Source organism: Abrus precatorius, unplaced genomic scaffold (genome assembly GCF_003935025.1).
Source record: "Abrus precatorius isolate BTA unplaced genomic scaffold, Abrus_2018 Scaffold11, whole genome shotgun sequence".
Lineage (NCBI taxonomy): Eukaryota > Viridiplantae > Streptophyta > Magnoliopsida > Fabales > Fabaceae > Abrus > Abrus precatorius.
The window spans coordinates 1,986,529-2,001,534 of NW_020874303.1; the positions used below are offsets into that span (position 1 = coordinate 1,986,529).

A 15,006-nucleotide genomic window follows, 5' to 3' on the forward strand; every position below is an offset into this window, starting at 1 on the left:
TCTTGAGTCACATATAATGTTTAGTTCATTGCAATGGATAAAGATATAAGTTCATCTTTACTCAACCCCAAAGAGATTTAGCTAGACATTATGAAAGGAAATGAATTAAAACAGAGATATATTGTAGAAACAAAATTCATAGTCACAGAAAAACTTACAATGAACTGATAAAGTAAAAGAGTTACTGTTCTACTACAGAAATCAGAAAAGATGGGAGGGAAATCCAAGTTCCTATCCTAATCCTCTAACAAAGATGTAAAGAAAATATCCTAGTTACCCTATTCTACGTAAAACTGTATGTAAAACCTAGGAAACTGTGTTCTAGAATATTCTAAAAAGGAAAGATAAAAGATGCTGCCTTTTCAGAATTTTTTCGCTTTTATATGTATCAGTCAGTATCGTGTTCCCACAAATAAGAGTTCGTGTCCCCACAAAGTGTGTCCTGTAGCATTTAATTTTCGTTCTTTAAGTCCAATTGCAGAATTTCTTTTTAATCCCTTCAAAATAAAATTGTCAGCCATTAGAATATGAGTGATTCATAAATTTTTCAGCAAATACAACATTCCATTGAATTTCTTAATTAATTGCATTGACTTATAATTTAAATTCAATGAAATATGATTAAAAATATTTAATTTTCTAGATGAGATAGTGACTCATCAAATGGTAACAGAAGTTCCATAAACCATAGAAAAAACATGCAATTATCATTTTCAGTCATGTATCTTTTTAATCATATATTTAGACTCGTTTCTCAAATTTTTCTCCATTTTCTTGTCCAATCTTTGCTCTAATCGTTTAACGTAGTGCATTCTTTTTATGAAAACCAAATGCAGATTTAGCTCCTTAGAGTATCTTTCTTAAGAAAAAAAAATAATCCTTTGAGCAGTGCTCTTTTTAGCTCAGCGAGTTGGGCAGGGTCATAACTTATTTTAAGATTTGATTTTACCTAAAACTGCTCACAAACTTTTGTATTCAAAAGTAAGCACAAACTCAGATTTTAACCAAGGTAATTTCTTGAACATACAGTTTCTAACACACCTCCTTGAGATTTTATTTTTCGTAACTCCAAGCTTTCATCTCGTAAATTCAAATTTCCTATTAGGAAAAGTTTGGGAATCTGAATTCACATCATCAGTTTGAAAAAGAGAACATTGATTCCTACAACTGCAAATGGAAGTGTTAAGTGCCAAAACGTATAGAATTTAGATATTGTATCATATATTAAACAAACAAAAAGTTATGGTTGAAGTATACAACTCGAGTACTGAATGTTGGTCGTGGTTCTCCTAAAGGCAAAAAGCTTGTTGCAACCTGAATGGTGTTCAGTATTAGTTGACATTAATGATGGAGGCTAATCTTATTACTCATTATTTTGCCATTTATTTACGAAAACAAAGATTCATAATGACAAATGGAGACCAATCTTCTAGCACTTGTTATTTGTAGAGCTAAGTTCGCAAAATACCATGTGTCAATTAATCCCACATCGAATGTGTTAAAACAAGCAGTATGAAGGAAAGGATATAAAAAGAAAGCATACAACACAAAGCAACATACTTACCTGGATGGGGTCAATGGGTGATCAAGAAGGCCCATGGCCTAGGGCAGTGACCTCCATTGCACTTGGGAGGGGTGCTGCTCTAAGGTCTGCCCAAGTGGCAGAGCCTACATCATAATTTGTGGTAGTGGGGGCCTGCGTTCGCGCGGCCCCTACCAATTAAGCCGTAAATGTTGTCCAATTGGCAGGAGGTGGGGTTAATATGTTAATATGTGTAGAAAGGTGAAGAAAAATAATTACTTACATTTTCTCCTGTATTAAGCCATAGTTGATATGCACAGGATGATCTGGTCCCCTAAAGACTTACATTTTTCAGCAAATTGGCAATGCGTCTGATCTATCTTATATCAGACCAAGCTAAATAGGACAAGTTTTTAACTTTTTCCATTTTTAATTAGTTAATGCCCACTGGTAAAGTAAACTACTGGCACTTCCATACAAATGATGCTGTGGAGCTTCCCTAGATGAAAGTTGTAAAAATTATTTGGCAAGCCCTTATGGAGTGGTAGAATGTAAGTGTGTTGATAAATGGAATGAAACGCATGCATTAGTTATAGAATATGATTGACAATATTTATAACTTTTGCCACGGCCAAAGAAATATTTTTAAAAACCAAAGAATTATGACAAGGAAGTTGAAGCTTTTGAATCAGTGAATTTGGATATTGCATCACTCAATAAACAAAATAAAATAGAAGGTCTTGATGAAAGATGTATGTGTTTTCTCCTTTTATGTCGATTATAACTCTTTGTTGACGTATACCAGAGAATTGAATCTTGGAGACAATCCCGTTGTCCTTCGGACAAAGTATGATGCAACTTGAATGGTGTTTGAAATTAGTTAACACTATTGAAGAAGGCTAGCCCGCTAGTCATTCATTCTCTCTCTTTCTTCATTCATTTACCAAAAACAAGGTTCATAATGATGATGTTGCAATTACAAATGAAAAGTAATCTTTCAGCAAGAACGTTCATAGCGGACTTGAAAAGCAAGCCTTCAAAACACCAGTTCAAATAAATCCCACGTGAAAAAACAATAGCCTAAGTGGTGAAGCAGATGATATTCAAATTTGAAGTTTATTGTGGTATGCAACATACTTACCTAGGATGAGGTCAATGGATGATCAAGAAGATCCATAGCCTAGTGTAGTAACCTCCATTGCACTTAGGATGAGTGCTGCTCTAAAGTCTATTCAAGTGACAGAACCTACATCATAATTTGTGGTAGTGAGGTCTGCATGCTGCTCCTTTCAATTTTAGTTGCAAATGTTGTATTTGTATTTTGGATGACAAATGTTGTGGGAAATTACATTAGCATGTGTCAGTAATTTATACTGGAGAATATGAGTGAGTTTTCTGTTTCAGGTTGTTGATGTAAGGCGAGAGTTCTTGTGCAATCTTGTTATCATTATTTTATCATTTCTATTTCATCTTGTCATCATATTTTTTATCATTTCTATTTTTTTGGACCATTATATTTTGATGTAGTACAAATGTAGTCTTTATTATGAAAATCATGTATGGATCTGAATCCTAGAGTACTGTCTTTTGTTTACTGGATGTTTAGCGGCATGGTCATATTTTAAGATATGAGTCTTACCTAAATATCAAAGCTGAACTTATAAGCTTGTAGAATACAGTGATGCTGTGGAACTTCTGCGGATGAAAGTTGTGAAAATTATTCTGGCAAGCCCATATGTACAGCTTTAAAAGATTGTTGTTGTTTGAGTAATAAAAAAGTGAAAGTAGTGTAATAATCAGACAAAAAAATATTCTGAGTAGATACAGTGAAATTGACACAAAATGTAAATTTCATGTGTATAGTTTAATTCTTATTAGTCTTATTCAAAGATACAAGACCCTTGAAGCCACCACGTTTTCAATTGGGTATATGCAACCAGGATCAGCATATCTTATAATGATTCAAGTTTGAAGGAGCACACTGCAACCAGAGACCAATTGCATTTAAATGAGTCCCACATTAAACAACATAGTCAAAGTAGCATGGAGGATGAGAAATAAAAGCAAAGCTTATGGCATTGAAGAACATACTTACCTGGATGGGGTCTATGGATGATCAAGAAGGTCCATGGCCTAGGGCTGTGACCTCCATTGCACTTAGGAGGGGTGCTTCCCTAAGGTCTGTCCAAGTGGCAGAGCCTACATCATAATTTGTGGTAGTGGGGGCCTGCGTTCGCGCGGCTCCTTCTAATTTCAGTTTAATTTAGAGAGGTCAATTGTAATCCTTCGAAAAAACCAATTCGAATTGGAATTTCTCAAGTTTGATAGTAGTTTGATTTTTAGGAATCTGCATCTGTTGAGTTATTTCCATGCAGAGCATATAGATATAAATATAGATATATCTTACATTGGAAATGACTATGATACCATGATGTATCTGCATTTGGATTCCGCGACTATGGTTAATTTAGCTAGAATTACGCCGTTTCAGCTTCTGTCATTCTAAAATTGTTATGAAATTAACATATTATTCTTGGTTCATGCTACGATGTCTTACAGTAAATTTTGCAGACTATACAAAGAACAAAAAAACTGTTTACACACATCGCAACAAATTTGTTTAGTGTATGTTTGGCGTGGTTGACCTGCGTTTTTTTTTTTTTGAAGTAGCTAATGGATCCAAAACGTACATACATGCCATTTTAACTGACATCAAAACACTCACTTAATTCAGTTAATTGATCATTCGTATGCACACTGCTTAGTAAAGTACCCACTTCATTTATTTTGTGCAACAATTGAAACTTTCAAGTTTAATGTCATGGATGACTAACAAAAAGTAAAGCTGGTGAAATAGCATTTTTCTTGAGGATGTTTTAATTGAGACTTCTTGTTGCTTCTTTCTGGTTTGGTCTTTTATTATCATTCGGTACTATCTGTCCCTGAAAAATTGACTTATGGTTGTCATCATCTTCCAGTGTATTACATTTTGTGAATAACTTGAATCAAATCGCTGGTTGAATGAATCTGGAAAGACTTACACATGAACAATGTCCAGCTAGAAGGATCGCTTCCTGTTTTTGTATCATCAAAAACCAAAGACACAAAACATGTGTCAAGAATTCGAGATGCTAGACCAATAATTATCCTCTGAAGCCAGCTGGTCTTTAAATGTGTTTCTTGTGTTATCTTGCTAAGAGAATGAACACAAAGTCGTTTTAAGTTGAATATATGCATCTATTGAATGAACCTCTACAAGTCATCACAAGTAAGCATTGAACCCATTATATATTTCCTGTGAAGTGAAAATCCCTCCTACTTCAGATTTTAAATCACCTGCAATTTTAGACCACTTGTATTAGTCCCAAACCCCATGTTCAAATGAGTCCCACATCAAAAACATTAGCCAAATTAGTGCGTAGGATGAACTATAAAATTGAAGACTATGACGTTTATCAACATATTTAATGGGGTTAATGATGTGTGATCAAGAAGGTTTATGGCCTAGAGCAGTGACCTCCATTGCACTAAGGAGAGGTTCTGCCCAAGTAACATAGCCTACGTCATAATTTGTGGTGGTGGGGGCCCTTGTATTTTTCGACTAGACGATTGTCCTTTTCCAATGTTTGTCCATACGTAAGCTTCCCAAAGTGAAGTAGAGGGAAGAAAAATGAAACTGTCTGTTTTTTGCCTATTTGACGTTCATTAACTGATGATGCTGCATAGTATTGCACAAAGAATTGAAAAACTAATTGCATTAAAAACTAATTGCACATATGGCAGTAGATGTTGAACTGATCATTTTTATCACATAAATATCATCGCAGACATAAATGGGTATTACTTCTTAATGCAGAACGGATTTGATTTATTGTGACAACACTTAACTTCCATGTCATGGTACGTAGATGCACTCATATATGGACTTCAATCTTTGATGGTATCCACCCTAAAATAAGACGAGGAATTTACCAAAGTTTATTTGTACTTGGATTCATATTTTAAATTTTCCTACGACAAAAATTACAAAATATCATCAGACATTGACCCTTATCTGAGTTGTCTGAAGGTTACGACTTGCTATTATGATAAATAAAGCTTATTTAAGATTACTCTATCCACTAATTCTAAGCTATGTAAACTCTATGACATAAGCATACTTTTTCCATATTTAGCTTCACCCTACCAGTGCATAGATTCGTTTGGTCAAATTTTCCCCAAACGGGTTTATAAGTTGCCACCTTAGTCTTTAGAAAAGGCCCTCCTACAAAGCCTAAGATTAAAACAGTAATGTGTTTTGAAATAATTTTTTTCCAAGATGAATTTGCTTTCATGTTGAAGTGAAAAGGTAATTCTTCAGTCAATTTTTAATCTTTTGAATTTTAGTGAATCAAGATTGCACTGTAGTATAAATTAAATTTAAGAATAAACAGAGTTATAATTCATAGGACAATTTCACTTTCCTGACCGAATAATACTATAGTACCAAAGATTTGTTCCATATATTGAGGGAGGTTTTACTGTTTGCAAAAATAAAATGAACCCTAGGAGCCTTAAAAAAATATTGCAGAAGTTCATTAACCCTCAAGTCAACTTTATGAAAGCCATTTTTTATTTAAGGAAATCTTTTAAGTGGCGTCAAAAGATAACGTAATCACATGTAAAGTATATTTTACCAATGATATATCTGTCACAAGCAAAAAAAAAATCAGAAAAGTTCATCATACTTTAAGGATACAGTGACAAATGATTGAAAATATTCTTAAATGCACAATATATCAAATGGTAAGGAACCGTTCCCGTTTGTGAATGAGAGAGAGCACCACTTCTTAGCTCTGTGACAAACAAAATAAGTCAACGGAAGAAACTGTCATAACTTTTTTCTTTCACATGAATTCCATTTGGTCAACATTCACTGAACAGATACCCAAATAATTACTGTAGCTAGCATGTACATAGGACAAGTTGATGAAACTTATAAGTTACAGGGTTAGTATAGTTAGGAGCCTGAGTATTTTACTACCAGCACATGAATCCGATGTCCATGTCACATCAATTAACACTCCATTTACACATACAGGTGCCATGCAATTTGTACAAATAACACAAGGTGGTGAGTTCTGGTGAAACTAAAGAGACTTCAAATGTAAGAAAATGCCCCAGATTCTGCAATTTCTCCACCAAAACAACATCTCAAACCACCCCTTTTCAATCAGAAGATTTTGCTCTCTCCTTGACACCAACAAAACTAAGTATATGCCTAAACTAGACAGTGGATAAGTAAACTACAAGAAGCAAATCCTTCAAAGTGTTGTTATCTAGATATTCAGAACTACCATTCTGTTTTTAAGTCAAATTAAAGAAGCAGATAACCAAAAAATAACAGTACATCTTTTCCTGAAAACAAGAATCGCCACTGACCCATAAATAAAATAGCTTCCAAAGAAATATCTCAACCAAACTGAGACAACAAAAAGTAAATTTAACTGCAGCGAGAACAAACCACAAGTCCAACATGGTTTAGAAAAGCCCCACATCTAAAAATTAGCCAAAGTGGCGTGTAAGACAAGCTATAAAATTGAAGCTTATGACCATATGAACCATACTTACCTGGACGGGGTCAATGGGTGATCAAGAAGGCCTATGGCCTAGAGTAGTGACTTCCATTGCACTTAGGAAGGGTGCTGTTCTAAGGTCTGCCCAAGTGGCAGAGCCTACGTCATAATTTGTGGCAGTGGGGGCCTGCGTTCGCGCGGCCCCTTCCATTTCTAGTTCTTTAATGTTTGGTCATTTATGTTTTATGATTACACGAAAATGATTGAATGGAGAATCGTTGGGTATTTGGTTTGATAATATCTGTTAAAACGTCTTAAATTTCCGAATGAAAAATACACTATACCATCATAAACGCGGCTCCTTTCAATTTTAGTTGCAAATGTTGTATTTATGTATTTTAGTTAATAAATGTTCCTCCAATTGTAGTTGCAAATGTCGTATTTGTATTTTGGATGACAAATGTTGTGGGAAATTACATTAGCATGTGTCATTATTTATACTGAGAATATGAGTGAGCGAGTCTGTTTCAGTTTGTTGATGTAAGGCGAAAGTTCTTGTCCAATCTTCTTGTCATATTATTTTATCGTTTCTATTTTATCTTGTTATCATATTTTTATCATTTCTATTTTTTGGGACCATTATATTTTGATGTAGCAAATGTAGTCTTTATTATGAAAATCATGAATGGATCTGAATGCTAGAGTTTAATTCTTGTTCGTCTTATTCAAAGATACAAGACCCTTGAAGCCACCACGTTTTCAATTGGGTATATGCAACCAGGATCAGCACATCTTATAATGATTCAAGTTTGAAGGAGCACACTGCAACCAGAGACCACTTGCATTACCCTTTCAAAAGCACTCTGTTTAAATGAATCCCACATTGAACAAGATAGTCAAAGTAGCATGGAGGATGTGAAATAAAAGCAAAGCTTATGGGAATGAAGAACATACTTACCTGGATGGGGTCTATAGATGATCAAGAAGGTCCATGGCCTAGGGTTGTGACCTCCATTGCACTTAGGAGGGGTGCTTCTCTAAGGTCTGTCCAAGTGGCAGAGCCTACATCATAATTTGTGGCAGCGGGGGCCTGCGTTCGCGCGGCCCCTTCCAATTCTGTTCAAAGTTTTAGGTTTCTTACAGTTTTTGTTATATTTCTATACTTGACAATTGTCCTGTTTCCAGGGTTTGTCCATTCCAAAGTGGAGTGGAGGGGTATTACTTTTTAATACAGCACGCATTTGATTTATTTTGTGACCACACTTGAAACTTCCATGTTATGGAATGTAGATGCACTACCCTAAAATAAGACGAGAAATTTACCAATGTTCATTTGTACTTGGTTTCAATTTATTGAGCTGATTTATTTTAAATTTTCCAACAACAAAAGTTACAAAATATCATACATTGACCCTTATCTGTCTGAGTTGTCTGAAGGTTACTAATTGATACTATGATAAATAAAGCTTATTTAAGATTACTCTATCCACGAATTCTAATTCACCCTACCAGTGCATAGATTCGTTTGGTCAAAATTTCCCCCTAAATTACAGGGTTTATAAGTTGCCACCCTAGTCTTTAGAAAAGGCCCTCTTAACAAAGCCTAAGATTAGAACAGTAGTGTGTTTCGAAATAATTTTTTTTTCCAAGATGAATTTGCTTTCACGTTAAAGTGAAAAGGTAATTGTTCGGTCAATTTTTAATCTTTTGAATTTTAGTGAATCAAGACTGCATTGTAGTATAAATTAAATTTAAGAATAAACACAATCATAATTCAAAGGACAATTTCACTTTCTTGACCGAATAATACTATAGTACCAAAGATTTGTTCCATATCTTGAGGGAGGTTTTACTGTTTGCAAAAATAAAATGAACCCCAGGAGCTTAACAAAATATTGCAGAAGTTCATTAGGCCTTAACTATATGAAAGCCATTTTTATTTAAGGAAATCTTTAATGGCGTCAAAAGATAACGTAATCACATGTAAAGTATCTTTTAGCAATGATATATCTCTCACAAGCGAAACAAAATCAGAAAAGTTCATCATACTTTAAGGATACAGTGACAAATGATTGAAAATACTCTTAAAATGCACAATATATCAAATGGTAAGGAACCGGTCCTGTTTGTGAATGAGAGAGAGCACTTCTTAGCTCTGTGGCAACCTTTTGTTCTATCTTGTGAAAAGGAATCAACGTCCAAGAAATCCACAAACAAATAAATGGAATATGAGTGATACCACAAAGAAGGAAGCACAAAGGGTCCACCAGGACTGGTGGTATCTGGAGTGATTGCACAATTTCCTAACATGCAGAGTTTTTTGGGTAGAAAAGTTGGGGGTGACAACAAAATAATGTAGAAAACAGAAAGCACCAAAGAAAGAAATCGGTTCCATAATGTATACAACAATTTTAATGTGTAATAATACAGATGTAAGAAGCATAATATAATAATACAGTTGCAGGATAACACAAGCATATTTGAGCAAAGGGAAAAAATGAATCTCTCAACTTGCTCATCCCACCAACAGATCTTCAATACAACTTGCTTGTCCTATGTTTTACTTTCACATGATTCCCATATAATCGGAATTATACTGACCAGAGTCCCAAGTAGTTACATTACCTGCCATATACCTAGGACATATTGATGAAAGTAGAAGTTACTACAAGAACATTATACCATGTCATCAACTAACTCTCCATTTACACATAAAAGATGCCATGAACTTGGTATAAATTACATAAGGTGGCTAAGTTCTAGTGAAAATAAGACTCTTCACGACTAAGTAAATGGCCCCCCAGTCTGTGCATATTCCCCAACAAAACGATACCCCTGTTCAATGAAAAGATTTTGCTTTCTCCTTGACACCAACAAAACAGAATGTGCATAAATTCCTCATCCTTGCCACAGGCAACACAAATCACAGTGGAAAGTTAAACTACAAGAGGTTTATTAATTGAACACCGATTCTTGGAAGCAAAGCCTTGTACTTCAGATCTAGAACGACTGGTTGCTTTCCTTGAGAAAAAGCACCTTAATATCACTTGAATCCGCCGTCGAAGCACTCAATTTAAGTGAGTCCCACATTGAAAATGTTAGACAAAGTATTGTGAAGAATGGAATATAAAATGAAAGCACAAGACAATGAGCAACATACTTACCTGGATGGGGTCAATGGGTGATCAAGAAGGCCCATGGCCTAGGGCAGTGACCTTCATTGCACTTGGGAGGGGTGCTGCTCTAAGGTCTGCCCAAGTGGCAGAGCCTACATCATAATTTGTGGCAGTGGGGGCCTGCGTTCGCGCGGCCCCTTCCATTTCCAGTTAAATGTATGGTCATTTATGGTTTATAGTTATACGAAAATGATTGAATTGAAAATCCTTGGGTATTTGGTATGATAATGTTTGGTCAAACCTTTATTCAGAAGCACGGTTGATTGCTAAAATGTAATTTGTTCATCCATAAAGTTTTCTTAAATTTCCGAATGAAAAATAAGATACCATCATAATCATTGTAAGGTGTGCCTCTGACATAAGCAAACTTGTCCAAAATTTATTACTTTGTTGGTTCTTCCTTGGATTTAAAATTTTCCCCAAAAGATTTTGTTTACAAGTTGCCACCAGACCCAGATAACAAAACGGAGATTTGTGTTTCGGACTAATACCATAGTACTTAAATATTGTTCAATATCTCGAAGGAGATTTTCCTTGAGTATCCTATTATATGTGAAGTTGGTTTTATGAGCTTTTAAAAAAAAATTGAGCCCCAAGAACTTAAAATTTCTTACAGAAGTTTATAGGTAATAGGCCTTTAAAGTGGTGCTAAAAGATAAGGTTGTAAGTAGGCATTGGGGGTTTCAAATGCCATTGAAACGTCATCACGGGTGTGAAGTATCTTTTACCAAGGAAAATATCAATAACATACAAATTGATTATCTTTAAGAGTAGTGGTATTCTTAAAATATACAATAGATCAAATGGTATGATGCTGGTTCTGTTCATGAATGAGGAAGGGTACTTTTAGCTTTGTTGACAACCTTTTCTTCATCTTGTGGGGAGGAATCCATGTCCAAAAGAATTCAACATACAAATGAATGGAATACCAGTGTGTGACATGAATTCAACATCCATCACCTTTTTCACATGACATGAATTCTATCTGGTCCAAATTACACAAACCAAAGACCTTAGGTCACATGTACCTAAGACAAGTTGATGAAACCTAAAAGTTACAAGGATAGTACAGTAGTTTGGAACTTGAGTGTTTTACAGCAAACACATGAAGACAATGACCATGCCATCAACTAGCTCTCCAACTACACATAAAGATTACATGCCCTTTATATAAATAAAATGGCAAATTATTGTGAAACTAAATCTCTTCAAATGAGTCTGCAAGGTCCCCACAAAAATAGTACCCCAAACCATCCCCTCAATCAGAAGATTTTGCTTTCTCCTTGATACCAACCAAAAAGGCATGCATAAACACATCATCCTTGCCACAGGCAACACAAGAGATGGGCACCAGAGGCACCATTGGGTCCCTTCTAATCCAAGAAATTTAGTACTTTAGCCAGCTTGAATTAAATTCCCAAGACAATTGGCATAATGACAGCTCAAACTTTCTAAGTGGGTTACTTGGTTAGTACAAATTTCAGATTCTTATTCAGAATAGAAACTACAAAAAAAATGTGAGGAAGTAGCAAGATCCTACCAAGTATGTGCCATATGATGGATGTATCCAACAACAGTAAGCCGAATGGGATGCTTTCAGCTACAAGAACCACAAGTCTGACATAAAATTCCAGCTTTAGGTAATGCTCTCAGAGAGCTTGGAGAAACCCAACTTCTTGAGAGAATTTGTTATAGGGGTAGCCCAAGCTTTATCTACATAACCACATTTGATGTCTACAACTTCGACAATGTTAGATTTTTTCTTTTTGTCATTTTTTTTCCTAACTGGACAAGTGTCCGATGGAAAGTTATTGGAACCAAGCATGGGTATTTGATGGGTATGTTTTCCATTAAGTTTTATTTTGGAGCCAATCCCAGTGCTTCTATGGTTTACGATGTCACTACTGCTGCTTCTGCTACTACTTGCTTCACCAAATGATTTTCTCGGTTGTAGTTGTTTAGGAGTAGTGCTACCACGGGTAACTGAAATTCGAGGTTTACTTGTCGAAGATACCTGCGGGTGTGGAGGGGAAGAGTTCTGAATTTGATCCAATTCTTTTGTCATCAATGAGCTGATTGTTCCAGTGGTTCCTACCATGATGGTTCCTTCATCGCTACCTTCCATGCTCCTCTTAGCTCCAATCGAAGGCCCAAATGTTCAAAGCTTCTGTGATATATGGATATTGGCAGCAAATTTACCGAATGAACTGTTTATCAATTCATGATTGAAAGATGAAAATTGTCAGAAGAGTTGTAATACTTGTAAATAGTTTACGAAAATGATAGTAAGTAACCTGGTTTACCATTTAACAATTCACAATTGAAAGTAAACACATCAACCACAACAGCAGAACAGTAATTTCAAAATTATCCTTATACTATGCCCACTTGATTACAAGAATTTTTTGGTGATTCCAATCATAAAACAAGGGAAACCAATTTTCCAGAAACACAATAATTGAGTAGGCCAAGCAAATAAAGAATGATTTATTGGGTGAATAAGCATAAATATAAATGCACATTGCCACAATATATTATGTTGCCTCCCAACCAACCACACATCAAATCTTGAAAATGCCAACAACAATCATCTGTTTTCAGTTGAGACCATAGCATTAAGGTAACAAAATAATAATATCATCAATAATAATAACAATTTTCAATAACAAAAGAATGAAAAAGAAAAGAAACAAACCCAAAAGGACTATCAACCCAAAGTGGTTAAGATGATACAGAATCAATTCTACAGAAAGCCATCCAACCCTTAAAGGGAGTACATTAGCATAATCAAGAGAAGGGAAGCAACTCCACCAAAAGACTTCGAAATCAAACACAAACTAGACATCGAATTTGGTATACATAAACAAAGACTCGTATAATAAAAAAGAAAACAAATAAAAACACAAGCACACTCAAATTTAGTGCATGTTTGTTTCAATTTATTTGAAAGAAATACTACTTTATTTTGTTCTCAACTTTCTGAGCGAGCTTTTGAAAAATATGCAGATTTTTTTCCTAAATCAAGATAGTTTGATATTAACAAGCCATACATTGTAGATGCAGAAAGCAACCTAGGTAAAATGCATGTTTGTTTAAATTTTTTTTTTTAAAATCGCTTATTTCTTTCAATTCCCAGAGACAAAGTTTTGAAAAACCAAGCATGCTATAAGATCAAAGGGAGTAGAAATGTAGTTAGCTATCTCACTCACAAGCATTGCAGTCCAGTTCATAAACAGCTCCTCAGGTCTCAGAATTGAAGATTTGAAATAGACCCAGCTAGATTTTCTCACATATAAAAAAGGGAAAAGGTAAAGATAATCTTTTTGCAGAGTAGAATCACTGAAAACGAATCTTCGGTTTAAAGGCAAATTGGACAAAATGGTCTTCAGGCAAAATCACATTTTTTTTCTAAGAAAAAAACAAAAATAGCGACAAAAATCATATCTAAATCCAACTTTAAGACAAACTTTTTGTGTCTCTACAACGGACTGTGTCGGATTCACTGTCGTTGATTTAATTGCAACCATTGTACGCGCCGCGGCGTTAATTTTCAAATCAAATATTCATAATTTTATTTTGATTCCTTTTCAAAACAAATTATAAAAATCATACTATTTTTTTAATTTATAAATTTGTTAAATAAAAAAAATACATAAAATATAATATAAATTTTATAAGTATATAGTTATAGTTTTAAATATATAATTCACAATTTTATTAGTATATAAATTAAAATAATAAACATAATTTTTAGGCTTCACTTGTATTCAATAAACTTATTTGTACCGGGCAATGATGAGTATTAACTTTAGCGAATTAGATTAAAGATGTTTGGATTTAATTTAATATCATAGAAATAATATTAAAATGAATAAAATCTAATTTTTTTCTTGACAGTGAATCCTTACTCAACTTTCTAGACAAGTATTACTATTTTTATCATTTTAAAGAATTTCAGTATCAATTTAATTATTTTATTATAGTGAATATAAACAAAACTTCCCATCAACTCACACACACAGTCCACTATCACCAAAAGTCTTGCGTGACAAGTTAAGGTACGGTAACTATGAATTTGATAAAAACATTATATCATCTTTGCCACCTTTAATATTTTAATACATATTTTTTAAATAAATTACTAATTTTATTAATAGTGATAATTATTCTGTATGAAAAGATATAAAATATTCTTCTAATTTAAAAAATATCATAAAAATTAACGCGTAATAAAGCAACTCCGTCATAAACTAACAAATTTACTGTGTGCAATGATCTATGAATTTAACTTTAAATAATTTAAATTATTCTATAAATTGTTACTTTTATTTTTATTTATCAGTCTACAAAATAATATGAATATTTATTCTTTCCGGAATATACTTTTATACATATAAAATATTTATAGTATTTGAATAGTTTTAAAAATTAAAATACAACCCATTTATAAAAACAATTATGTAATTTCTAAGTTTTTGTAATTTATTTTTTAACAAATAAATAAAAATAAAGTTAATATATATTTTTCCTACGACGATCTTGTTAAGTAATAATAATGCTAAGTTTGACTTTGTTGAAGGGGAATTGATAAAAATGTTATTATTTGTTTGTTTAATAAAAATCATTGATTAGGATTTTTAATACTGAAGAATGCTAAATTATATTATAAGAGTATTACAATAGTGCACATAATGTAAATATAACATAACTAAGCACGCATGCTCAAATTTACATAAAATTCGATAAATAAAAG

The 15,006-nt window shown here is 33.7% G+C and overlaps 1 protein-coding gene, 6 non-coding genes and 1 pseudogene across 7 annotated transcripts; 7 read left to right on the forward strand and 1 right to left on the reverse strand.

Moving 5' to 3' along the window:
* The first annotated feature begins 1,556 nt into the window (after positions 1 to 1,556).
* Positions 1,557 to 1,717, forward strand: LOC113856747. Its single transcript, XR_003502981.1, has one exon. It is a non-coding gene; the product is annotated as a U1 spliceosomal RNA (small nuclear RNA).
* Positions 1,718 to 2,655: 938 nt separating this feature from the next.
* LOC113856713 lies at positions 2,656 to 2,812 on the forward strand. Its single transcript, XR_003502946.1, has one exon. It is a non-coding gene; the product is annotated as a U1 spliceosomal RNA (small nuclear RNA).
* A 797-nt stretch (positions 2,813 to 3,609) lies between these two features.
* LOC113856690 lies at positions 3,610 to 3,770 on the forward strand. The gene has a single exon (XR_003502921.1). It is a non-coding gene; the product is annotated as a U1 spliceosomal RNA (small nuclear RNA).
* A 1,212-nt stretch (positions 3,771 to 4,982) lies between these two features.
* On the forward strand, positions 4,983 to 5,113 carry LOC113856724 (annotated as a pseudogene).
* A 2,011-nt stretch (positions 5,114 to 7,124) lies between these two features.
* Positions 7,125 to 7,285, forward strand: LOC113856759. Its single transcript, XR_003502992.1, has one exon. It is a non-coding gene; the product is annotated as a U1 spliceosomal RNA (small nuclear RNA).
* Positions 7,286 to 8,027: 742 nt separating this feature from the next.
* Positions 8,028 to 8,188, forward strand: LOC113856702. Its single transcript, XR_003502934.1, has one exon. It is a non-coding gene; the product is annotated as a U1 spliceosomal RNA (small nuclear RNA).
* Positions 8,189 to 10,233: 2,045 nt separating this feature from the next.
* On the forward strand, positions 10,234 to 10,394 carry LOC113856781. Its single transcript, XR_003503014.1, has one exon. It is a non-coding gene; the product is annotated as a U1 spliceosomal RNA (small nuclear RNA).
* Positions 10,395 to 11,620: 1,226 nt separating this feature from the next.
* On the reverse strand, positions 11,621 to 13,574 carry LOC113856285. The gene is made up of 2 exons (XM_027488038.1): positions 13,463 to 13,574; positions 11,621 to 12,460 (listed from the first exon to the last, which is right to left on the reverse strand). Exon 2 carries the CDS (start codon positions 12,376 to 12,378, stop codon positions 11,890 to 11,892), a length of 489 nt encoding a protein of 162 aa, XP_027343839.1. The 5' UTR covers positions 12,379 to 12,460; positions 13,463 to 13,574; the 3' UTR covers positions 11,621 to 11,889.
* Positions 13,575 to 15,006: the final 1,432 nt, after the last annotated feature.